The sequence below is a fragment of the Schistocerca americana genome, chromosome 10 (assembly GCF_021461395.2).
Source record: "Schistocerca americana isolate TAMUIC-IGC-003095 chromosome 10, iqSchAmer2.1, whole genome shotgun sequence".
Lineage (NCBI taxonomy): Eukaryota > Metazoa > Arthropoda > Insecta > Orthoptera > Acrididae > Schistocerca > Schistocerca americana.
The window spans coordinates 91,554,318-91,580,467 of record NC_060128.1 but is presented as its reverse complement, the minus strand read 5'-3'; the positions used below and the strand labels follow the sequence as shown (position 1 = coordinate 91,580,467).

The 26,150-nt window shown below is 41.6% G+C and overlaps 1 protein-coding gene across 5 annotated transcripts in view; it reads right to left on the bottom strand.

Annotated features, from left to right (window-relative positions):
- Nucleotides 1–1,283: 1,283 nt before the first annotated feature.
- The window catches only part of LOC124552586 (1,5-anhydro-D-fructose reductase-like), a 51,559-nt gene continuing 26,692 nt past the window's right edge, over nt 1,284–26,150 (bottom strand). For all 5 annotated transcript variants that reach the window (XM_047126907.1, XM_047126908.1, XM_047126911.1 and 2 more), the window contains exons 4-8: nt 25,716–25,916; nt 19,233–19,489; nt 8,490–8,649; nt 7,335–7,432; nt 1,284–1,506 (exon numbers count right to left, since the gene is read on the bottom strand). In XM_047126907.1, coding sequence (XP_046982863.1) covers nt 1,464–1,506; nt 7,335–7,432; nt 8,490–8,649; nt 19,233–19,489; nt 25,716–25,916 — 759 coding nt within the window. In that variant the 3' untranslated portion in view covers nt 1,284–1,463. The remainder of the gene's footprint in view (nt 1,507–7,334; nt 7,433–8,489; nt 8,650–19,232; nt 19,490–25,715; nt 25,917–26,150) is intronic.

Here is a 26,150-nt window from a genome sequence, read left to right as displayed (position 1 = left end):
GATACTTGTCTCTCATTATTTACACATTTTAATTAGAGGTACTAAACTTGATACTGACTTTTTAACAGCTAGAAACTTCCATGTTTGTTGCTGTAAACTTTGCCACTATGTTATCTGAATAACAGTGAACGAGCGGCGATCAAATAGTTTCTGTTTGAGGGCATTGCCACTCCATATATGCGAAGCGCAGCTCCGATGCAGGTGTATAAGTGCCAACATGTAGCCAACGGATTATTGCGGCATTTGTGCATTTCTGACGTGCATGCAGTAAATTCGGAAAAGTGAACTACGATGATGTTATTACCAAATGTCTGGTACCGTGTGCCACGGAATTTGAATCCGCGCCAGACGTCAAACATCATCACGCTGTAACCTGTGGCGGCACACGCCTCCTGGCCCACATTTAGTGTGATGGAACCACAGTGGAACACGTGGTCCCAGCAGCCAAAAGCGGTACCCCTGATCATGTATTTAAGCGCCTGCCTCTCACTCAGCCAGCGAGTGTAATTGTTGTTTGCATCTTGACATATCACCTCAACAACAGACAGAGTGTTTACTGTTCTTTGTTTTCATTACTAATGGACACCTTGGATTCGTTTGGTTGTCTCTGTCACTCCGTTGCTTCTTGCATGTTGTCGTCGTAAGGTCTTTCTCGATCGTTTGTCATTGTTTCGTGTCCGTTCTTTCCGTTTGTTTGTTCACCGGCTGCTCTCCGTTTGGTCCCGATGCGCTTTCTCGGCCACAGTCACCGGAACAGTCACGGTTACAACAAAATGCATTCTAGGACCAACAATGGTAGATAAGAATGTGTAAGGGGCAACGTGTCTGCTGAAGATCATTCCTGTGGAATGGTGTGCCAAGTTCCGTGCTGGTCACAGTTTGACAGAAGGTGGCAGTTGGCCTGGGAGGCCAGCCTGATCCATTACAGGCAATTAATAGGCAGTTGATTAGTCCTGATCTCTCCCGATGTAACTGCCATGCCTTCAGACCTTTAAAAAGTCTTAAGGGCCGAAGATTCCTGTTTGATCAGAATGTGCAGCAGGCAGTTACAGACTTCTCCACACAGCAGGACACCCGGTGCATCTATGGGATGACAGCCTCAATGCTCACAGTGATTTTGCCCAATTAGCATACCTATTCTGGACTGTACAGCCTTTGAAAGAAAATTATTTGATCACCCCTTACACATCACACTGTCAAATGTGAAAATGTTATATGTATCTCAAATAACAAAGAAAACAGCAGGAAATAACAGGTAATGTCACAGAATGAAAACAACTTGCTAGAAACATATATTTGTAATTTTTTCTGAAAGAATATATACATATTTATATCACTGTTACAAATTTTTGCAGGGAAGACAACAATCACAAAAAATGGAGACCCACACACATGCTACCAGGCATTTCTCCAGATTTCCCTGTTAAAGCCTTCTGACAGTACCTTTAGCGAGTACTGAAGGATCAGTATCTTTCATGGTAAGGATACTCTGGATGCTTGGCTCGTCTGGAAAAAAAAAGAAAGAGTGAGAAGGTAATCTATATTACTTACACATACTAAATGAAACTACAAGGCATATTAGAAAATTAAAGGCCTTTCACTAATAGTAAAATATAAACTTTTAAGGCCAGAAAAATCATACAGTCTTTGCTATTCATTTGACCATAGCATAATAGTCCCAAGTATTGTAATAAGTGTAATATTTGCTGAAATTTAAATGTGTGCAACTCAGAACAATGTTGCAGTACTGTAGTGCCATCTACTGCTTACTTACAGAGCCACAGAAATCATTTTGAATTAGCTTTCCACTGACGTAGGGACATGCAAGGCAATACTGATTTAAAACACGTGGATAAAAATCCTATGGCAAGATTGCAAATTTTCTTTATGGATTACCAGTTTCGCTCATGGATGAGCCATCTTCAGATCAGTCTAAAATGTTGTTCACTGAATGACAATCTTTACTCATCACCATATTCTTATAGCCAAGTTGCCCTTGAGCGGTTTTCTATAATCTCCCTTCACCTGACTAGAAATTTTTGTGTTATTCTTTGACATTGTCAATGAAGAGATTCATAGAAAACTGCTCAAGGGCGACTTAGTTCTAAGAATATGACAATGTGTAACAATTGTCACACACTGAACAACATTTTAGATTGATCTGAAGGTGGCTCATCCTTGAATGGAAACCAGTGATCAATAAAGAAAATTTGTAATCCTGATGTAGGACTTTTATCCACGTTTTAAATCAACAGATCGCACACTTCCCCACTAACAGTGTCAAGAATAACACAGCAGTATTGATCCTGACTTATATTGAATACACTGAAGAAAGAAAAACCAAACTTACAGCACTTAGATTAAGTGATAGCTTTTGACAAAGGTTACTAGAATACAAGTACATTCTGAAATTTTGAAGGTAGTAGTGATAAAATACAGGGAGTGAAAGGTTATTTGCATTTTTTACAGAAATTGAGTTACCATTATAAGATTCAAAGGACAGGAAGGGAAGCAGTGGAAAAAAAGGGAGTGAAATAGGATTGTAGACTATCCCTGACGTTATTCAATCTGTACACTGAGCAAGCTGTGAAGCAAACCAAGGAGAAATTTGGAGAAGGAATTAAAGTTCAGGTGAAAGAAACAAAAAGTTTACGATTGACTCATAGCAGCGTAATTCTGTCAGACAACTAAGGATTTGATAGAGCAGCTGAACAGAGTGGACAGTGTCTCGACAAGAGGTTGTAAGATGAACTTCAACAGAGTGTAAAGGTAATGGAGTGCTACTGAATAAAAATCAGGTGATTCCGAGAGAATTAGATTCAGTAACTAGGCACTAAAAATAGTAGAGGGGTTTTGATATTTCATCAGCAAAATATCTGATGTTGGCAAAAGAAAAGAACATATAAAATGCAGACTGGCCATAGCAAGAAAATCTTTTCTGAAAACAAGAAATTTGTTAACATTAAATATAATATTAGATGCTATGAAGTCTTTTCTAAAGAAGTCTTAAGTGTGGCACTGCATATGTTTCTTATGAGGATGATAAACAGTTGAGATAAGAAGAGAATAGAAACTTTTAAAGTGTGTGCTACAGAAGAATGCTGAAAATTAGAAGGGTAGACTGAACAACTAAAGAAGAGGTATTAAATCAAATAAAACACAATGCAAGAGAATATTGCCATTGATGAATCATTAACGAAATTTAAGGGGCGCTCATCCTACAAACAATTTAACCCATCAGAAAGAGCGAGGTCTGGTATTAAAATTTATAAATTGTGCGAGTCAAGTTCAGGATACTGCTATTAATTTAACATATAAAAAGGTAGTGACAAACGTGATGCTAGTGGTGGTGCCTCTGAAAGTGTAGTTCTAGAACTATCACAGTTGGTATTACACAAAGGGCATACTCTACATTTAGATAACTGGTTTTCTTCACTGAAACTTTTCAAAACTCTCCTCACCAATAAAACTAATGTGATTGGAACAGTGCGCTCAAACAGAAAAAAATATGCCCACAGACTTCCTGAAGGCAAAATAAAAGAAGGGAGAATATACAGCGAGGAGTTGCTATGGCACTAAAATGGAAAGATAAACAAGACGTTTACATGCTTTCCACAAAACATTAAACAGCAGAAATGATTGCCACAGACACACCTCTCCACAATGCGTCGTGGAAACCGAAATGTGTTGTCAAATACAATAGAGGCATGATTGGAATTGAACGCCAAGATCATATGCTCGCATGCTTCCCTGTGATGCGAAAATGTATGAAAGGATACCACAAGATATTCTTTTACCTATTTGATGTTGCTTTATTTAACACGTAAATTTAGTATTACAAAATACATTGCGGCAAACAACAGAGCCACGCAGAATATAGGATTCACATTGTAGAATCATTGTTGAAAACTACACGTTTACCGGAATATAATCGGAAGGGACGATTAGCATCCGGCGATATACCACAAAGACTGCACGCACAGCATCAGGCACATTTTCCCAAACATATTGATCCAACGCCATCAAAAGTAAATCCTGCGAGAGCTTGTGTAGTGTGCAGAAAGCATAAACGACGCAGCGAAACAACGTGGGAATGCAAAAAGTGAAGGGTTGCATTACGTGTGCCAGAAATAAAACGTTTGTGAATATACCGTTGCGTTTGAGACAATGAATGTTTCATTTCCAATGGGCAACTAATCATCATTATTTATGATACCTGTAGAAGTGTCACGTTACTGGTATCTCACACAGGTACCTACAAATCCCGAGGGCGTCTGCACGACTTCGGACGCCACCAGACGTAGTGCACCGCAGACTTAGCATGTGTAAGCGCTGGGAATCGTAAGGCACATCCGTACCTTGCAGTCACTTACGGCTCACGCTAACCGAACTTAAATCGTAAGGCAAAGGGTTAAGTGAGTTTGAACATGGTGTTATAGTTGGCGCATGAGCTATGGCACACAGCATCTCCGAAGTAGGGATGAAGTGGGAATTTTCCTGTACGACCATTTCACAAGTGTACTTTCAATATCAGGAATCTGGTAAAACATCAAATCTCTGACATCGCTACAGCCAGAAAAAGATTGTGCCCGAACGGAACGAATGACGACTGAAAAGAATCATTCAACGTGACAGAAGTGCAACACTTCCGCAAATTGCTGCAGATTTAAATGCTGGGCCATCAACAAGTATCAATGTGCAAACCGTTGAATGTAACATCATTGATATCGAGTTCGAAACCAAAGGCCCACTCGTGTACCGTCGATGACTGCACGACACAAAGCTTTACGCCTCGCCTGCCACATCGTGTTGCAGCACTTCTTTGCGCTCGCGGGGGCCCTACACGATATTAGGCAAGTGTACCAGTTTCTTTGGCTCTTCAATATATGTATACATGGTGCCTGTCCCTTCAGATCTGTCCGAAAGAACAGACACTGTACAGAATCCACACCTGTGATATATATCATGTAACTGAATGTGGAGGGGGAAGAAAGAAAACAAAGGGGTAGGAACTAATGATATCAGCTGTGTTGAGACATTACGCAGACTCAGTAGCAATGAGTAAAACTTGTACTGGACTAGGAGTCTAACTCATGATCTCCTGATTACTATAACCCAGGGGCGGGGAAACGTTGCACGCGGCTCATGAGCGCACAGCGCTGCACGTGTGCTGCTCGCGTGCAGGCGTCGACAGGGGCTGTGGCGACAGCCAGCAGGTTGCGGCAGTGTAGTTCCAGGCTAAGAGCGGACGTTGAAGCGAAGTGACCACTACGTAGTGCACGTTGTATTTCAATAACCGGAAAATGCAGAGTGAATCAAGGAAACGGAGAATTGGAGATTTGCTATCTTTTAAAAAGGAATGGGAGAATCATTTTTTTCTCTGTGCAAAAACGTGAAAATTGGAAATGTATAATATGTGACAGTATTCTCGCTGGTCAGCGGAAGTTTAATATTGAACGCCATTATAATAAATTTCAGTATGTTGCCGTTCTTGGTGCAATAAAAGAGAAATTTCTCAAGCGATTTCGGGATATATCTTTCTTATCCCAAGGTTTTGAATAGTTCTCGAGACAATCTGCTGTTTCTGTAGATGATATTCATCCCAGTTTGCATATGGAATTAATAGATCTACAGTGTAATTCTCGTCTGAGAAACAAGTTCCTTTTGGCAAGACGTGTAATAGATTTTTATCACGACTTTCCACAGAAAGAGTTTCCTCGTTTCCATTGTGAAGCCATGAAGATAATGTCAATGTTTCGCTCGACATACGTTTGTGAGAGATTTTTTTCTGTTATGAAAGTCTCGGTTAAGAGCAAACATCAGTAATGAAAATTTACATAACTGTTTGCATTTGTCTGCATGTAGAAATTTTGTTGCAGACACAAAACGTATTGTAAACTCCACCTGTGATAATTAAATAAAACGTATCGTAGGTAATAGGTACTCTTTCAAACCACGATTACTTTCAAGCACTCCTACTAACCTTATTCCTTCATTCAATAAAGCAGGCCAGGAAACAAGACGCATTACAAAGGAAGAAGCGGTGAGACAGCATGGCGGGGAGGGGACGGAAGCGGGTGGCCAGCTTGCCCCTGTGTGCGCGCAGAACATCTGTTAATTGCACACGTGCATGTGCACCGCACACGTGCAGAATTCCTGCCCGCCCCTGCTGTAACCACTGAGCCACTCTGACACAGTGTTTATTGAAAATGTGTTGACTATCTTGGCACACTCTCCGGATGACCCACATTCCCATGTATTGCCACTTATCCACAGTCCTCCATGTTCATTAACTGTAAATTCCTGCTAGAGGTTGAACGCATTCACGTAACTGATTCGCGTCAATGGGTAATGAATCACAACCTCCAGTGTGGATGCACATTTGTGTTTGACTTCCAGTGGGAACTTAAAATTAGCGAGCACAGAGAAAATGGATGGGACCTACGGATAGGGTACTCTAAGGTGGTAGTGGGAAACAGCTGGGGAGTGTACCGAGAGATTCTACGCATCTGCGATAAGCACTGTGCCCTTGTGACGCAGTGCTTAACTATCTAGTAAGTAAGCTATTCCAGGTTCGAGTCCTGGTCCAGCACACATTTGCACTTATCACTGATTCTGCATAAAGTCAAGATGCACCTGATACCATTAGATCCCTCCGTTGCTTTTCCTTTCTCCCCCCTGCACCTTCAATTACATAATATAAACAGGTTTACTAAGACCCACTGGTCTTGATGCAGTCACCCTCATGTCTGACAGTGCCGATTCTCTTGCCTGCAAATCAAATCCACAATGCTTGGGTGGGGAGTGGCTATGCCATCCTGACAGACTGAGGCAACTCTCTCCTGCCTCCCGACAACAGACTGTGGAACCTGCCTGTTACAACAAACGGCAAAGAGCATCCGGCAGATGAGTATTTTTCGATTGCTATTCACAATATGGAGAGGATTCATTTTCCTAAACTCATTACAGGCAATTAAGGTTCTGATGTGTGTTAATATTTAACCTTGCGGAAAAAAAGAAAAGACACGAGCACCAAAATCATGGCTGCCATTTTCTGGAATGAGAAAGGTTGAAAAATTTAGTGCTGTATCACAAAAAGTGCTTCTAAGTCAAAAGCAATTATCTAGAGCAGTAAAGGATGTTTGTTGAAAATCAAAACCCATTAATAAAAGCTTTTTCTAGTGGGGATTTTGTTTTCTCTTTATGACTGTACGGCACTCACTTTTTGAATATGCCTTGTCTTATTGTATAAAGGTATGAAACTACATATCACGCTGCTACAGGCACAACAATATACTTAGCAACAAATACAGCAGTAATAGGTGAATACTTACTCTGGTGCGATAACATCATTAAACATTCGGCCCTTTGGCCCTTTGTCAAGAGCATCTAGTTCATCCATCTCTTCTTGCGTCAGTTCAAAGTCAAAAACCTGAAAATTTCACAAGTGATAATGTTATACTGTCATAATCAAACATGTTTTCATTTAACTGATTATTTGAGTCAGAAGATGACCTCAGAAACAGCATAAACGTGTGTACAGCAGTTCGGAGGGTGGGGGGGGGGGGGGGGGGGGGGGGGAAGAGTGAAAACTATGCTATAGTGCAGGTATGATAGAATGGGCAGCAGTAAAAGCACAATTGTGTATGGAGTGGGGAATATTGTGCTTATTTAGAGCTTTTGAGGTTGAATACTGATCTTGTAAATGCAAGCATTAAAATGTTCGATCAGCATGAGACGTCAATGTATTTCAAGTGTTGCATGTTAAGTCACAACTGGTGTGGAAAGTTTATTCACAGAATGTGGAGTACAAGAGATTATATTTTTGCATTTTCAAATATTACAGCCTTAGTGAAGGAGTTGAAAATACCAGTGTGGGAGATACAAACTGCTATTATATAAGATTACCCCACATTTGAAGCAACTGGTACACCACACCACAACAGCCTAGTGTGGAGAACCGCATCGAAACCGTCTTTGGACTAACAACAACCATGTGGAAGATTTTCTCAGCCATATAGAGTTAGTGTGCCTACTGCAGACTAGGTGAGAGACGATCCCTGACAGTTGCAGTGGGCTTAGTATGGCCGCTTCACACATCAACCCATCACGTAATGGGATTGTGTATACATTTTTCTGGGAATGCCTCAGTGTAGTCATAGCTCTGTAGACAAGTATTGTTTTTGCCTGCACCTACTCGCATTTTGCAGTTGAAATGCTGACAATTGTGTTGCCAGCTGTCAGGAATTGTCTCTCAGCAACTGCACTACAGTCATTCCCAATTATACACAGGTTCGGTACAAAGCTGACGACACTGAAGAAGTCAATGCGATTAACTATCGCCAGGTCCCCCAAGACCCACACATAACAACCACTGATTTTGCAATGGCAATAATTTACAGCAGCCCCCCCCCCCCCCCCCTCCTTTGAGCAACGCAGCCTGTGTGCCAGTTTCTACTCCAACCAGTACACATGGTATGATCACTTACATCAAAGTTCTGCTTGATGCGGTCAGGGTTGACACTTTTCGGGATGACCACAATTCCTCGCTGCATGATGTGTCGTAGCAACACTTGGGCAGTCGTCTTCTTGTACTTCTCTGCAATACGTGACACTACCGGATCACTCATGGGACTCAAGCTTACTATCCTGAAAAGGAAAGCAAAGGAAGGACATCCACTCATTAATCTCGTTCAGGTTTCGACTCAAAAATATTTTGCTTTCTTACAGAAAAGCTAGTATAACAATGCCACTAAAGCATTATCAAGGGGTGTGGAGGTGGAAGTTGAGGGTTCACTATACAGGTACAGATAACTGTAAGCACAGATAATACCAATGTTTCAGTTACTCACTCGTTCTCTCTAACCACCTGTCCTGACCAAACCAAAGCTGCAAAAGTTTTTCTCTTTCAGTTTTTATCCCATAAAATGTGGAAATTTGTGGTAAGGACTATGAGCTATGAGACCAAACTGCAGAGGTCATCGGTCCCTAGGCTTACGCACTAACTTATGCTAAGGACAAAACACACACACACACACACACACACACACACACACACACACACACACACACACACACACGCCCAAGGGAGGACTTCAACCTCCAAAGGGATTGAGCCTCGCGAACTGTGACAAGACGCTTCAGACCACACGGCTACCCCGCGTGGCTTTATCCCATAATATCAACACTTTATTTGAACCTTATATTCCATGCAATACTACTAAGTAGAAGAAAGCACAAAAATAAAATTTATCTACAAACAATATTAGAGATAGTGTGTGAGAGTACAGAATTTCTGCAGAATTAAATTCACAACTATTCCATTAAGAGTCAGATGTGTGGAGTTTACTGTACCTTTGTCACCTATCAATGAGTAAATCTATCTATAGTTAATTTTACATTAATGGTTATGCCTTTTATGTGGTAAGGAGGCATGCAGTTTCATACATATATCATATCGTAATACAAATATTTGTTTTGTGTTATACTATTCGTTTGGCGGACTCTTTGGGCGGCATGCGGTGGTTGCAGTTAGCCAGCAGTCACCTTTACATCGCAGCAAGTATGGTACGGAGCTTCTGACACCGCACCGACTGCTTCGGATGGCCTCAGATTGTAAATGTTCATGGTTATATGAACCAGACGAAAGTTATTTCAAGTATATAAGTGGAAGAATAATTAAGTAATACCTGTATACTGTAACTAAACCTAGATCAAGAATGTTTTACAATTTTGCCACCCAGAACACACTCAGGTGCTAGATTACTCTTTATCTCCAATCCATTTCTTGGTTATTATTCCCCAATCAGTCAATCATAATAATTATTTTATTTTAGCTATTGTTTTCTCAGCAACTGTAGTATCAGTTTCACAATAAAATTCAGTTGTCAGTTGCATAGATACTGTTATTTTGCTTTACTGATTTCAACAAGTCTATTATCTCCAGAAACCACCCCCATGAATCTTGGACCTTGCCGACTGTGTGCTGGCTTGCATACCTTCGCAATACAGGTATCTGTACCGTAGAGACAACCACAACGGAGGGGTGTCTGTTGAGACGCCAGACGAAAGAGTGGTTCGTGAAGAGCGGCAGTTAACTTTTCAGTTGTCGCAGGGGCAACAGTCTGGATGACTGACTGACCTGGCCTTGCACCTTTTACCACAACCAAAACAGCCTTGCTGTGCTGGTATTGCAAATGGCTGAAAGAAAGGGGAAACTACAGCCATAATTTTCCCCGAGGTTATGGAGCTCTACTGTATGGTTAAAATTCGACATCCTCTTGGGTAAAATATTCCGGTAGTGAAATTACTGTAGTTCGGTCGGCCGCACTTTCAAATACGCACACCACCAGTTATGCTGCTGGATTTCCTACAGCGACCACCACGACATGAGGGCACTGCCACGAACAATTAAGTCGCTGCCAATGAGATAGATGCAGGCATCCCCTTTCCGGAGCTCCAGCAACGGGTCAACTGAAGTTCAAACGTTCATGCACTGACCTCATTCGTGTGTTTGCTAGTTGAGTAACATTTACAGACTTTCATGGTGGCCTGGACTCAACACCTTCAGAATAGACATTGTACTGAAGAGTGACAAGCTTATAAATCTTGTGTGCCTATAAATATTTCTACATTCAAATCTACTATTAGCAACTGAGCTGCAGCAAAGTTATGTATTATTTTTGCTATTTGATATTAAATGTAAAATAAATTAACATCTGAATTCTCTGTTCATGAGCAGCATCTGTTCCTCACTCCTGTATCCACTAAAGAATCACAGAGCATGTCAATGAAGTCATAAAAAACAGTCCTCCATTTAAATCTCCAAGCAGAGACTACTTAGGAGAGTCATCATCAGGAGAAACAAAGCTGCTTTTCTAAAGACTCGAGTGTGGAATGTCAGATCCCTTAATCAGCCAGGTAGATCAGAAAATTTAAAAAGGGAAATGGATAGGTTGGAGTTAGATTTAGTGGGAATTAGTGAAGTTCAGTGGCATGGGGTAAAGGACTTCTGGCCAGGTGAATACAGGGTTATCAATACAAAAACAGATAGAAGTACCGCAGGAGCAGGTTTAATAATGAATAAGAAAATAGATGTGGGTAAGTTACTATGAACAGCATAGTGAAAATACTATTGTAGCCATGTACCGCAGCAGTACAAATTTAAATGCCAACTACCTCCGCAGATGATGAAGAGATTGAAGAAAAGTATGATGAAATAAACAAAATTATTCAGAGAGTTACGGCAGACAAAAATTTAATTGTGATGGAGGATTGGAATTAGATGGCAGGAAAAGGTAGAGAAGGAAAAAAAAGTAGATGAATATGGACTCGGGAAAGGAATGAAAGAAGAAACCGCCTGACAGAATTTTACACAGAGCACAATTTAATCACTGCTAACACCTGGTTTAAGAACGATGAGAGAAGGCTGTGTATGTAGAGGAGACCTAGAGACAACAGAAGATCTCAGATTGATTATATAATAGTAAGACAGAAATTGCACAACAAGATTTTAAATTGTAAGGCCTTTCGAGGGGAACATGTGGACTATGACCACAATTTTTTAATTATGAACTATAGATTAAAACTAAAGAAATTGCACACACGTAGCAAATTAAGAAGATAGGACCTTGGTAAATACAAGAGGTTGTTGAGGATTTCAGAGGGAGCATTAGGCAACAGTTTACTAGAACAGGGGAAAAGAATACAGTAGAAGATGAATAGGTAGTGTTACGAGATCAAATAGTAAAGGCACCAGAGGATCTAATAAGTAAAAAGACAAGGCCTAGTAGAAATCCTTGGATAACAAAACACACATTGAATCTAATTGAGGAAAGGATAAAATATAAAAAAGGCAGTCAATTAAGCATGCAAAACGGAATACAAACATCTAAGAAATGAGACTGATAGAAAATGCACAAATGTTGAGCAGAAAAGATGGCTAGACAACTATCAGTTTAATAACTTGTGTAAGACTTTAGCATCATATTTTACAAGTGGAAAAATTGACACTGCCTATAGGAAAATTTCCGCCCATGAACCATAGACCTTGCCGTTGGTGGGGAGGCTTGCGTGCCTCAGCGATACAGATAGCCGTACCGTACGTGCAACCACAACGGAGGGGTATCTGTTGAGAGGCCAGACAAATGTATGGTTTCTGAAGAGGGGCAGCAGCCTTTTCAGTAGTTGCAAGGGCAACAGTCTGAATGATTGACTGATCTGGCCTTGTAACACTAACCAAAACGGCCTTGCTGTGCTGGTACTACGAACGGCTGAAAGCAAGGGGGAAACTACAGCCATAATTTTTCCCGAGGGCATGCAGCTCTACTGTATGGATAAATGATGATGGCGTCCTCTTGGGTAAAATATTCCGGAGGTAAAATAGTCCCCCATTCGGATCTACGGGCGGGGACTACTCAGGAGGACGTCGTTATCAGAAGAAAGAAAACTGGCGTTCTACGGACTGGAGGGTGGAATGTCAGATCTCTTAATCGGGCAGGTAGGTTAGAAAATTTAAAAAGGGAAATGGATAGGTTAAAGTTGGATATAGTGGGAATTAGTGAAGTTTGGTGGCAGAAGGAACAAGACTTTTGGTCAGGTGACTACAGGGTTATAAATACAAAATCAAATAGGGGTAATGCAGGAGTAGGTTTAATAATGAATAAAAAAAATAGCAGTACGGGTAAGCTACTACCAACAGCATAGTGAACGCATTATTGTGGCCAAGATAGACACAAAGCCCATGCCTACTACAGTAGTACAAGTTTATATGCCAACTAGCTCTGCAGATGATGAAGAAATTGATGAAATGTATGATGAGATAAAAGAAATTATTGAGGTAGTGAAGGGAGATGAAAATTTAATAGTCATAGGTGACTGGAATTCAAGAGTAGGAAAAGAGAGAGAAAGAAACATAGTAGGTGAATATGGATTGGGGCTAAGAAATGAAAGAGGAAGCCGCCTGGTAGAATTTTGCACAGAGAATAACTTAATCATATCTAACACTTGGTTTAAGAATCATGAAAGAAGGTTGTATGCATGGAAGAACTCTGGAGATACTGACAGGTTTCAGATAGACTAATAATGGTAAGACAGAGATTTAGGAACCAGGTTTTAAATTGTAAGGGAACAAATGGCAGGAATGGGGGAAAGAAATACTGTAGAAGAAGAATGGGTAGCTTTGAGGGATGAAGTAGTGAAGGCAGCAGAGGATCAAGTAGGTAAAAAGACGAGGGCTAGTAGAAATCCTAGGGTGACAGAAGAAATATTGAATTTAACTGATGAAAGGAGAAAATATAAAAATGCAGTAAATGAAGCAGGCAAAAAGGAATACAAACGTCTCAAAAATGAGATCGACAGGAAGTGCAAAATGGCTAAGCAGGGATGGCTAGAGGACAAATGTAAGGATGTAGAGGCTTATCTCACTAGGGGTAAGATAGATACTGCCTACAGGAAAATTAAAGAGACCTTTGAAGAAAAGGGAGCCACTTGCATGAATATCAAGCACTCACACGGAAACCCAGTTCCAAGCAAAGAAGGGAAAGCAGAAAGGTGGTAGGAGTATATAGAGGGTCTATACAAGGGCGATGTACTTGAGGACAATATTATGGAAACGGAAGAGGTTGTAGATGAAATGGGAGATACGATACTGCGTGAAGAGTTTGATAGAGCACTGAAAGACCTAAGTCAAAACAAGGCCCCGGGAGTAGACAACATTCCATTAGAACTACTGAAAGCCTTGGGAGAGTCAGTTCTGACAAAACTCTACCATCTGGTGAGCAAGACATTTGAGACAGGTGAAATACCCTCAGACTGCAAGAAGAATATAATAATTCCAATCCCAACGAAAGCAGGCGTTGACAGATGTGAAAATTACCGAACTATCAGTTTAATAAGTCACGGCTGCAAAATACTAACGCGAATTTTTTACAGACGAATGGAAAAACTGGTAGAAGCTGACCTCGGGGAAGATCAGTTTGGATTCCATAGAAATATGGGAACACATGAGGCAATACAGACTCTACGACTTATCTTAGAAGGTAGATTAAGAAAAGGCAAACCTACGTTTCTAGCATTTGTAGACTTAGAGAAAGCTTTTGTCAATGTTGACTGGAATACTCTCTTTCATATTCTGAAGGTGGCAGGGGTAAAATACAGGGAGCGAAAGGCTATTTACAATTTGTACAGAAACCAGATGGCAGTTATAAGGGTCGAGGGACATGAGAGGGAAGCAGTGGTTGGGAAGGGAGTGAGACAGGGTTGTAGCCTCTCCCCGATGTTGTTCAATCTGTATATTGAACAAACAGTAAAGGAAACAAAAGAAAAATTTGGAGTAGGTATTAAAATCCATGGAGAAAAAATAAAAACTTTAAGGTTCGCCGATGACACTGTAATTCTGTCGGAGACAGCAAAGGACTTGGAAGAGCAGTTGAACGGAATGGACAGTGTCTTGAAAGGAGGATATAAGATGGACATCAACAAAAGCAAAACGAGGATAATGGAATGTAGTCAAATTAAGTCGGGTGATGCTGAGGGTATTAGATTAGGAAATGAGACACTTAAAGTAGTAAAGGAGTTTTCCTATTTGGGGAGCAACATAACTGATGATGGTCGAAGTAGAGAGGATATAAAATGTAGACTGGCAATGGCAAAGAAAGCGTTTCTGAAGAAGAGAAATTTGTTAACATCGAGCATAGATTTAAGTGTCAGGAAGTCGTTTCTGAAAGTTTTTGTATGGAGTGTGGCCTTGTATGGAAGTGAAACATGGACGATAAATAGTTTGGACAAGAAGAGAATAGAAGCTTTCGAAATGTGGTGCTACAGAAGAATTCTGAAGATAAGGTGGGTAGATCACATTACTAATGAGGAGGTATTGAATAGGATTGGGGAGAAGAGGAGTTTGTGGCACAACTTGACTAGAAGAAGGGATCGGGTTGGTAGGACATGTTCTGAGGCATCGAGGGATCGCCAATTTAGTGGTTGGTTGGTTGGTTTGGGGTAGGTGACCAGACAGCGTGGTCATCGCTCTCATCGGATTAGGGAAGGATGGGGAAGGAAGTTGGCCGTGCCCTTTCAGAGGAACCATCCCGGAATTTGCCTGGAGTGATTTAGGGAAATCACGGAAAACCTAAATCAGGATGGCCGGACGCGGGATTGAACCGTCGTCCTTCCGAATGCGAGTCCAGTGTCTAACCACTGGGCCACCTCGCTCGGTGCCAATTTAGTGTTCGAGGGCAGCGTGGAGGGTAAAAATCGTAGAGGGAGACCAAGAGATGAATACACTAAGCAGATTCAGAAGGATGTAGGCTGCAGTAGGTACTGGGAGATGAAGAAGCTTGCACAGTATAGAGTAGCATGGAGAGCTGCATCAAACCAGTCTCAGGACTGAAGACCACAACAACAACAACATAAGAAAATTGAAGTGACTTTTGGAGAAAAGAGAGGCAACTGTATGAATATCAAGAGCTCAGATGGAAAACCAATACTAAGCAAGCATAGAAGGGAAAGCTGAATGTGGAACAAATACATACAATGTCGTAGGAAGATTAACTTGAAGACAATATTATGGAAATGGAAGAGGACATAGATGAAGATGAGACCACAGTTATGATACTGTCAGAAAAATTTGACAGGGACCCCTGGAATAGACAACATTCTGTCAGAACTACTGATAGCCTTGGGAGAGCCAGCCATGACAAAACTCTTCCATCTGTGTGCAAGATGTATGAGATAGGCGAAATATCCTCAGACTTCAAGAGGAATGTAATAATTCCAATTCCAAACGAAGCAGTTGCTGACAGTTGTGATAACTACTAGTTTAATGAGTCATGTTTGCAAAATACTGACATAAATTATTTACAAAAAAATAATGGAAAAACTGGTAGAAGCAAATCTTGGTATAGATCAGTTTGGATTTCAGGGAAATGTAGCAACATGCATGGCAATACTGACCCTAGGTGAAGGAAAGGCAAACCTACATTTATAGCATTTGTAGGCTTGGAGAAAGCTTTTGACAATGTTAACTGGAATACTCTCCTTGAAATTCTGAAAGTAGCGGGGGTAAACTACAGATAGCAGAAGGCTATTTACAACTTATATAGAAATCCTGAGGGCAGTTATGAAAGACGAGCAATACGAAAGACAAGCAGTAATTGAGAAGTGAGTGGAACAGGGTTGTCTGTACACTGAGTAAGCAGTAAAGTAAACCAAAGAAAAATTTGGAGTAGGAATTCAAGTGCAGTGAGAAGAAATAAAAACCTTGAGTTTTGCCACTGACATTGTAATAGCCTCAGAGAAAGCAAAGGGCTTGGAGGAGCAGTTGAACAAAATGGACAGTCTCTTGAAAGGAGGATATAAGATGAACATAAACAAAAGCAAAACAAGGATAATGGAATATAGTCAAATTAAATCAGGTGATGCTGAGGGAATCAGATTAAGAAAAGAGACACTTAAAGTAGCAGATAGGTTTTGTTATTTGAGCAGCAAAATAAATGATGATGACTGAAGTGGAGAGGATGCAAAATGTAGACTGGCAATGTGAAGAAAAGAGTTTCTGAAGAAGAGAAATTTGTAAACACTGAATATAGGTTTAAGTGTCACGGTGTCTTCTCTGAAAGTATTTGTATGGAGTGTAGCCATGTGTGGAAGTGAAACATGGATGATAAACAGTTTAAACAAGAAAGCGAATAGAGCTTTTGAAAGGTGATGTTAAAACGAATGCTGAAGAAAAATGGTTCAAATGGCTCCAAGCCCGATGAGACTTAACATCTGAGGTCATCAAGTCCCCTAGACTTAGAACTACTTAAACCCAACTATCCTAAGGACATCACACACATCCATGCCTGAGGCAGGATTCAAACCTGTGACCATAGCAGCAGCGCATTTCCAGACTGAACGCCAAGAACCGCTCTGCCACAGCGGCTGGCTATGCTGAAGATTAGCTGGGTATACCACTTAGTTAATGAGGAGACACTGAACAGAATTGGCGAGGCAAGAAATTTGTGGCACGACTTGACTACAAAAATGAATCGGTTGATAGTACACATACTGAGATATCAAGGGATCACCAACTTAGTATTGAAGGGTATAGTGGGAGGGAACCAAGAGATGATTACAGAAAGCAGATTCAGAAGGCTGTAGGTTGCAGTAGTTACTCGGAGATGAAGAGGCTTGCACACGATAGAGTAGCATAGAGCTGCATCAAACCAGTCTTTGGACTGAAGACCACAGCAACGTTGTCTTCAGAAGCCTACAAAATTAGGGCTATTACAAATCATTAGTCCTTGGCCATACATTTATGTAACGTATGAGTACTGCATTATAGAAACTAAATTCTTATTGGTTTAGCAAATGGCAATATCTTCTTCACAGAAATGTAACACTATGACCTGTCCAAAACAGTACATTCTGTATGTGATTATTGTAAGCACAGATTGATAATTTACAGCATCCAAACCACGTGTGTATACATGTCAAACTGTTGTGTCAGCAGCAAAGAACACATACAAAAAGCTCAAATAATAAGTATAACTAAGGTGTAAAATAAAGTTATCTATAATACATTTGAAAAATATGGCACATAGTATTAATATCTAAAAGGAATGAGCTAATTCGTTTTATAAGACACGCTATACAATCAAAATTGTGTGTATTTTTCAATGCAGGCTGACATCCAACAAATCTTTTGAATGTAACTAGGAACGTTTAGAGGACAGACTTTCCATACATGGTATCTGTTGTTTTGTTAACCTTTAGTTTGTCAAAAGTTACATAATGAATCCCCGACTATCATAATAAATAAGTATACGGGTCTTTTTGGCTTCTCCCATTCCACATCACGGTGGCTCTGTTCGCGCTCGCAACTCATGCGCTGTATACTGTGCTTCACCGCCTAGCTCGGCATGTGCAGTGCGGCCACTACTGGTTGTGGCTCACCCAGTGGCTCTGTGTTGTGCTGAGTTGCTGGCATGTTCTTGTTACATGGCACAGGATGTCTTTCATCGTTCAACATTTTTTTCCCTGGCTACCAGCCCTACTGACATTATGGTTTTAGCTATGACGGTTGGACATTCTATACTGTTTACAGTGTTTTTAACATTTATATGCACCTGATGATCTGGCTAAAAGGCACAGAACCAGTAGTGCCTTTATAATATTGGTTCACAATACATTGTCTGCAGAGGTTTTGCTATAAAATGTACTATCATAGTGGTGGATGCCCTGAACAGTGTCGTTTGTGGCCTACATTATTTGTTGGGTATATTTCTAACTGTCTTTTCCTACAGTTTCCGCCCTCTACAGCTCTCACTAGTACCATGGAAGTTAGTCATTGATGGCTCAACATGTCCTAACATTCTGTCCCTTCTTCTTGTCAATGGTTTACACGTTCCCCTCCTCACTGGTTCTGCAGGGATACTCCTCATTCCTTACCTTATCAGTCGACCTAATTTTCAACGCCCTTCTACAGCACCATATGTCAAACACTTTGATTCTCTTTTTTTCCATTTTTCCCACTGTTCCCAATCCATTTCCATACAATGTCTATGGAATAAGAGTGAAATTATGTGGGGGTATCAAACAATATTTGTGGCTGGGTTCTCGGTAGACAAGACACAGCACTTGTCTTGGATAGTGTGTCAATGACAGCAGTAGAAGTAACGTCAGGTGTGTCCCAGGAAAATGAACATTCTCAGATGTACCTTCTTGACTATAAGTCAGATGCCAGCAGGCTTCTCTTGGCCACGAATGCTCTGTTTGCCTGTTCTAATCCACTTTTCACGTCTTCCTTGCTTTGCCTTTCATGTGTTACTTTGCTCCCTAAAAACAAACTTAAATCCACCTGAACAGGCCATGAAGGGCCAACGGTACTGACCAGCCGCCGTGTCATCCTCAGTCCAAAAGTGCCACTGATTTGGATATGAAGGGGCAGCATACCGCTCTCCCAGCTGTATGTCAGTTTACAACACCCGAGTTACTTTGCTTCCCAGGTATGAGAAATCCTTCGTTTCACCTATTTCATGGTAGTCCCCACGTTCGTTTGTCTCCTAAGCCATAGTGCATGCTCATTAGACAATTTATTCCATTTAAAACAGCCTGCAATTCTTCATCACTTTCACTAATGATAGCAATGTCATCAGCAAATCTCATCATTGACATTCTTTGACAATGAATTCTAATACTACTCCTGAATGTAACACTGGCAAAGTGTGCAATAAAGTACTGTTTAAGCTTACTTGCTAACATCACCTCCTCTCGCACGGACTAAGTTGGCCATCTGCGGAGAGCCCAAGGGAGCGTACGCACAGACTGTCACGTCGAGTGCTTTGCAAAAGGCTGCCAGCTCCCGCTGCTGGAAGTAGACGTGCAGCTCCACCTGAAGGTTGGCAGGCTTGATGCGGGCGGCCTGCCAGATGCGCTTTATCTGACTAGAGCTGAAATTTGACAGCCCGATCGAACGGGTTCGACCAGCGTCTACTTGAGCCTCCATTGCCTGGGAAATGACAAAAATCGTACAAGAATTAGTGACACACAGAATGCTGAAGTGATGTCTTTCACCCTCATGTACATTACTCAGTGTTCCCACAGAACTACGCATTTGTCAAATTTAGTGCAGTAATAATGGGCTTCGGACTCTCTTCACCAAATTATTTCGATTTCTGCTGAATGAAGAAAGTAATTAAATAAACTGCATAAAGCTGCATCTCAAATCCAGTTCATTTCACCCACATCCAGTGTAAACAGTCACATATTATTACTACAAGAACTCTCTAGAGCAGGCTGTTTACAGTCAAGCACTCCTAAACAGGCAGCTGAGTACCTGCTGTAGGTTTGCTAGCAGACTCTCAGCACACAATAAAATAATTTTGGCTAGTGAGAAGGCTATGACAGAATGTGCAACTGTAACAGAATGTATTTAAAGTTCTATCTCAATAAGAAACACCAACATTTTATTATATCTGCTGAATGCAACATTCGTTTTTATTCAACAACAAAGAAGTACTGGGAACAAACAATGTATACTGAGATTTCATGAATGATTGAATGATAGATTGATTGATTATGTTCTTTTATATTATATAATTACAAAACACACTCAAATGAGTATTTTACAATGCCATAATCAATTTCAACCAGGCAGTTAGTCTAGTGGTTAGTGTTGCTGCCTCTAGATCCAGGGTCCCAATTTCAATTTCCGGCCAGGTCGGAGATTACGTTACCCCCATCACCATCGACACGCAACTTACCAACGTGGCATCAAATAAAAGGATTTGCACCCCAGATAATGTCTCCCGACCGACAATGCCTTATGCACATTCCATTTCAGTGATTATCTTCAGACCAGCACCCACTGTCATGGACCACTTCAGTGCTTCGACCCACTTCCGCAAAGCAATGACAAAAACCAAGGACACTGACTACCCTTCAAGAACTTCGACAGAATGGGGGAATGTGGCATAATCAGCTCCAGGGCCAGACTTATCACAGCAGAGCTAAGTAATGAAGTGTAGCCCTTGTTGGACACAACTGTGAAGATGGCGAGGTACCTGCGATGCAGCTGTCAACACCGTCACTGGGCCTCAAACCACTGACTGCTGCCCGACTGCCGAGGCTCTCAGAAGCACTGTACTCTGCCACCACTGTTGGTCTACTTGCAGTAGTCAAGCCAATTTCGCGTATTTTGATACTCGAGTCTAGAAGCATCCATCCCTGCATTGCTAGTGCCTGGGACAGTCAGCCACAGCTGTCAACCTGCAGGTATGGAGTATGGGTTATTGGCACACCTTGCTGCCTTCTTTGTAATGACAGCAGTCACTGCAACTAGGTCTGAATACGAGTTGGTTATTCGAGACATAGCCCAGCCCGACACAGCACCGGCAGGCACACACTGCACTAACAATGGTGGCACTGTGAGGTCAATGTGAAAGCATATTTGCCACACTCACTAAATTCCACAGAGATCGACAACTGTGGCCAAGAAGACTGAACATTTGTGAGTAATAACCAATAAAGGGCACTTGAATCTATGGACTGCTTACTTCTACTGCAGCTGCATCCATCTCTGGTAGAGAACCACTCTCCCACACCAAGCCACCCCTCACCCATACCAAGCCATCCCATCACCGTTATAATACACAGAAAGAGAACACAAAGAATCATCACAAAATCTAGAAAATCTGTCTACATATACACATACATATTCTAAGAGCCAATGCAAACACTTTTGTCAATGGATGTCCATTTCAATTCCATGTTATTGTCACATCCTAATCTTCTTCTAAATTTTAATTTTGTGTGTGTGTGTGTGTGTGTGTGTGTGTGTGTGTGTGTGTGTGTGTGTGTATCTGGGGGGGGGGGGGGGGGGCGGCTCTTGCGTGTATGCTCATGGTGAATATTTGATGTGAAACATGTCATCTCAACAAACATAGAACACACAAAAAAAATGAAAAAAATGTTTATGTGGCTACAAGCTGACCATTTAAAAGTTTTCTCCTGAGTAAATGATTAATTACTCCTATTCAAGAATTTGTCTATGGTATGGGATAAGTTTCCACAGAGGAATATCTTTAAATTACATTTGAAAACATTTCCGCTATCTGCCAGACACTATATCCCTGGGTATATAATCAAAGAGTTTCATAGCTACATGTTCACACGTTCTGCTTCACAGTTAGATTCACTGAAGTGTAATTCAGATCATGTTTCATTTGAGTGTAGTGCTTGTGGATATCTGTCACTCCCAAACCCAGATGGACTGTAGACAACAAATTCCAAATTCCATTTGTGAAAGAATGTACTGACAGACTAAGGTTAATAACCCAAGCTGCTTAGAGATGCCTGAAAAATATACATGTGTACACCACACACGTACTTCTGATTATTTCTTTTTCAAAATAACACTTTTTGCTTAACTTACTAGTAACCCACTTTTTGCTTAACTGACTAGTAACCACAGATCATCATCCTGTAAGATATCAGTGAATGAAAATATGCAAAATATGCTTGCTTATTAACTTTTACATCCCCAAATGTGGTGGCTATTCTTACGCCAGAAGTAGCTGAACCTAAACTTTTAGCAAGTCTGGTGTCTGTTTTCTCCAAGTTACGTTTTTCTCAATACGCATCTCTAAAAACTTGAACTTTCTACCTCATTTATTGTTTCTTATTGGTATACTGTGTTAATAGGAGACGTTTGCAAACCACTGAAGTGTGTGGCAAAGGGTAACTTTCGCAAGGACATCATTTACTATTTTCTCTGTTCATGGTTGTTTATTTGGCGCCACATCAATACTTGTATCATTTGCAAAGAGGTTTAATTTTACTTCCTGCTTCATATAAAATGACACTGGAGATCATCAGCTGCAGGCCACAAGCTCTCTCTAGCACTAACTCCCAGCTAGCCATGATGTGGTTCCTTCCTTTGCACTCTTTAGTTCCATAACAATGAACTTACTTCTCAAACATGGCATCTCTTGGCCTTGTGAAGACTGATTTGCCTCGTAAAATAATCTGTGTGCCAATTCGTGTACTCCGAACAGGGAATAAACTTTCTTTTCTTCACAAAAATCCTCATCTTACAATTTAATACCCTCTAAAGGAACATTACGTCTTTCAACAGAACTTGGAAAATCTGACACTGAAATGTCCAGCAATATCGCAGAACACAATACATGAAATTAATGTGCAACCTGATACACGGGAATATTTCATGTTCCTAATTTGTCTCTTCAGTATTTACACTGTCTTTTGGTTTTGTATGCTTAATTTTCACTTTTCATTATTTTTCCCATTGCTGATTTTGCTACAAAGTCAAACTGACTGTTCCTTAAAATGTTTTGGATTGTAATGTGGGTTGGATACTTTTTACCTGCTACAATAATCAGAAAATTGTACCAGACTGTGTGAACATTATTCCTGTTTTAGAACTGGTACCAACTGATCAATCACAGAAATCAAATAAGTACTCTAGCCACTATTTCTAATATTGTCCAGATATTAGACTGTGCCCACCTGTCAAAAGCCTGAATAACCAGCTTTTGCAGAGTTCATGCGGTTCTGGATGGTACTGACAGGGATGTGGAGTCATGCCAATTCCAGTGCTGTGGCAACTGTACCAAGTTGAGGATACGGGGTGCAAACAGCCCAATCGAGGGGGTTCCACAAATCCTCAACTGAGTTTAAATCCAAGGAATTTGGTGGCCACAGGAGTACAGTAAACTCATCCTGCTGCTCTTAAATCCATGCACACGCACTGCAAGCTGTGTGACATACTCCAGTGCCCTGTTGGTACATCTACATACATACTCCACAATCCACCATACGGTGCGTGGTGGAGGGTACCTCGTACCACAACTAGCATCTTCTCTCCCTGTTCCACTCTCAAACAGAATGAGGGAAAAATGACTGCCTATATGCCTCTGTACGAGCCCAAATCTCCCTTATCTTATCTTTGTGGTCTTTCCACGAAATGTAAGTTGGTGGCAGTAAAACTGTACTGCAGTCAGCATCAAGTGCTGGTTCTCTAAATTTCCTCAGTAGCAATTCACAAAAAGAACGCCTCCTGCCGTCCAGAGACTTCCACCAGAGTTCCTGAAGCATTTCCATAACACTTGTGTGATGATCAAACCTACCAGTAACAAATTGCTTCTATGTCCTCCCCCAATCCGACCTGATAGGGATCCCAAACGCTCGAGCAGTACTCAAGAATAGGTCGTATTAGTGTTTTATAAGCGTTCTGTAGATGCCAGTGCTCAGGGAAAACAAACAGCATAAGAGGACGGTGGGGGGCAGGGGGGGGGGGGGGGGGGGGAGGAGGAAGGGGCATAGTCCCCAACAGTAGATGCATACTTTTCTCAATCCATTATACCTTCCATAATGACAAGATTACCCAGTAAATGTCACAAAAACATTCTTCAGACTGTAATTGTTGCAAGGTGTTAGCTTTCAGACATTTCACACCTTACACACCAATGGCACCTGTTCAATGGAGCATAATACATGATTCTTCTGAAAAGGCCAGCTTTTGCCACTCAGTTGACGTCCAGTTGCAGCCTTCATTGCCGATGAACAGCAGGCAGCATAACTGCATGAACCAGGTGCCTGCTACAGAGGCCCATGCACAGCAATGTTTGCTGAATGATCTTTGAGAAGATATTGTTTGGTAGACCCTCAGTTCACCTGGGTGGTTAGTTGCTCAACAGTAGCACACCTATTAACTTGTACACATCTCTCTAGTACCTCCCGCTGCGGAAGTCGAATACACGCCAGAACACATGGATGTGGCCAGCTCATAGAGGGCTCCGCGTCCGTGGCGGCTCTTCCGCGCAGCGGCTCTCGCCCAGCGAGGGGACCACTGCTACACTACGTGCAGACCACAGCCAATAGCCGCTCCCTCCGGTTTCGTATATAGGGACCCGCTCTGCCCTAGTCCAGTCAGTCTGGTACTCGCTCTAGATTGCGTCTCTATCTCGGCGGTACTGCGTTCTCGTCGTTGCTCGTTGTTGACATTTGCCTGGCTCTGGTTCCGAGTGGATTTACTGTTGGTGTTTGGTGTTGTGGTTTCTACAAGCCCCCGTTGTTTACCTCTTTCTTCTTGTGTCGGTCATGGTCATTGTCAGTTGTCATTGGTCTGTCATCCGACTCGTCCTTGTGTTTACCCGGTGGTGCGTGCTCCACCGCCGGCGGCTTCCACGCCTGGCGGCTCCAATCCACAGCCCAAGGCGTTCCCGCGGTTGGTTTTGGTTACTACAAGCTCCACAGCCATCGTTCACCGCTTTCATCTACGGCCCGCAGTACACCACAGTTGCCCCAGTGCTGCTTTTGGATCGCGCTATTTTGCCACACACGGTATGCTTCGATCGCGGCACCGTGTGAACAATTTACAAACTTACCCGTACCAGAAATGCTTCCATCCTTGGCCCGAAAAACCGTGATCAGGCCCTTTTGGACGTCACACAAATCGCTCCGTTTCCGCATTACAACACTGACTGCAATGTTTTCCGTGTCCTACTGACACACTTTATACACCTTCAGCTGGTAGTGCTGCCACCTGCTGTTTGTTAGTGGCTATTGCATGCTGATGCTGAATAAAGGTGGTGGTTCATTAAAGTGACTGGCCTGTGTATTAGCATATTTGCTACAAAAATCTCCTTGTTGAAGAAATTCATATATTAAAGTAATTAGTTTGTGTGATGAAGTGGTAATTTGACAGAAAATTCATGCTTTCAACACCCACAATAGAACAGAATTTGCAATAACTGTTTAACAGTAGCCATGTATGGAAGTGAAACATGGATGATAAATACTTTGGACAAGAAGAGAATAGAAGCTTTCGAAATGTGGTGCTACAGAAGAATGCTGAAGATTAGAGGGGTAGATCATATAACTAATGAGGAGGTGTTGAATAGGATTGGGGAGAAGAGGTGTTTGTGGCAAAACTTGACTAGAAGAAGGGATCGGTTGGTAGGACATGTTCTGAGGCATCAAGGGATCACAAATTTAGCATTGGAGGGCAACGTGGAGGGTAAAAATTGTAGAGGGAGACCAAGAGATGAATACACTAAGCAGATTCAGAAGGATGTAGGCTGCAGTAGGTACAGGGAGATGAAGAAGCTTGCACAGGATAGAGTAGCATGGAGAGCTGCATCAAACCAGTCTCAGGACTGAAGACCACAACAACAACAACGTGTAGCAGCAGCAGCAGCAGTAATGAACCTTACCTTCCATAGGCTGATGAGGTCAGTTTTCATATCCAACAGAACTTTCCCATCCTTGTCTCTAGGGAAAGTATCGCCACCCACATCCTGGAAGCCCACCGGGTGGTGTATCAGGTACAAGTCGACGTAACTCAACTGCAGATTCTCCAGTGATTTCTTTAGATACTTTTCTACAGACTCCGCACGATTTCCGACAGGTGGAAGCTGAAAGACAACAAGAATTGTAAGGTCAATTTCTCACTGTGCTTAACTTCTTTGATAAGGAACAAAATCAGTGCAAGGCAGATTTCCTTGCAGGAATCCATAGAAAAATAAGTAGGGAATAGTGTTCATGATACATCCGTTCTTTTTCACGCATTACCTGTTCGCTTTCTTCTTGGGATCTTTGGCCAAAATTTTTGTTTAATAATTTTTCTGACATTTCACCAACAGTGGCTG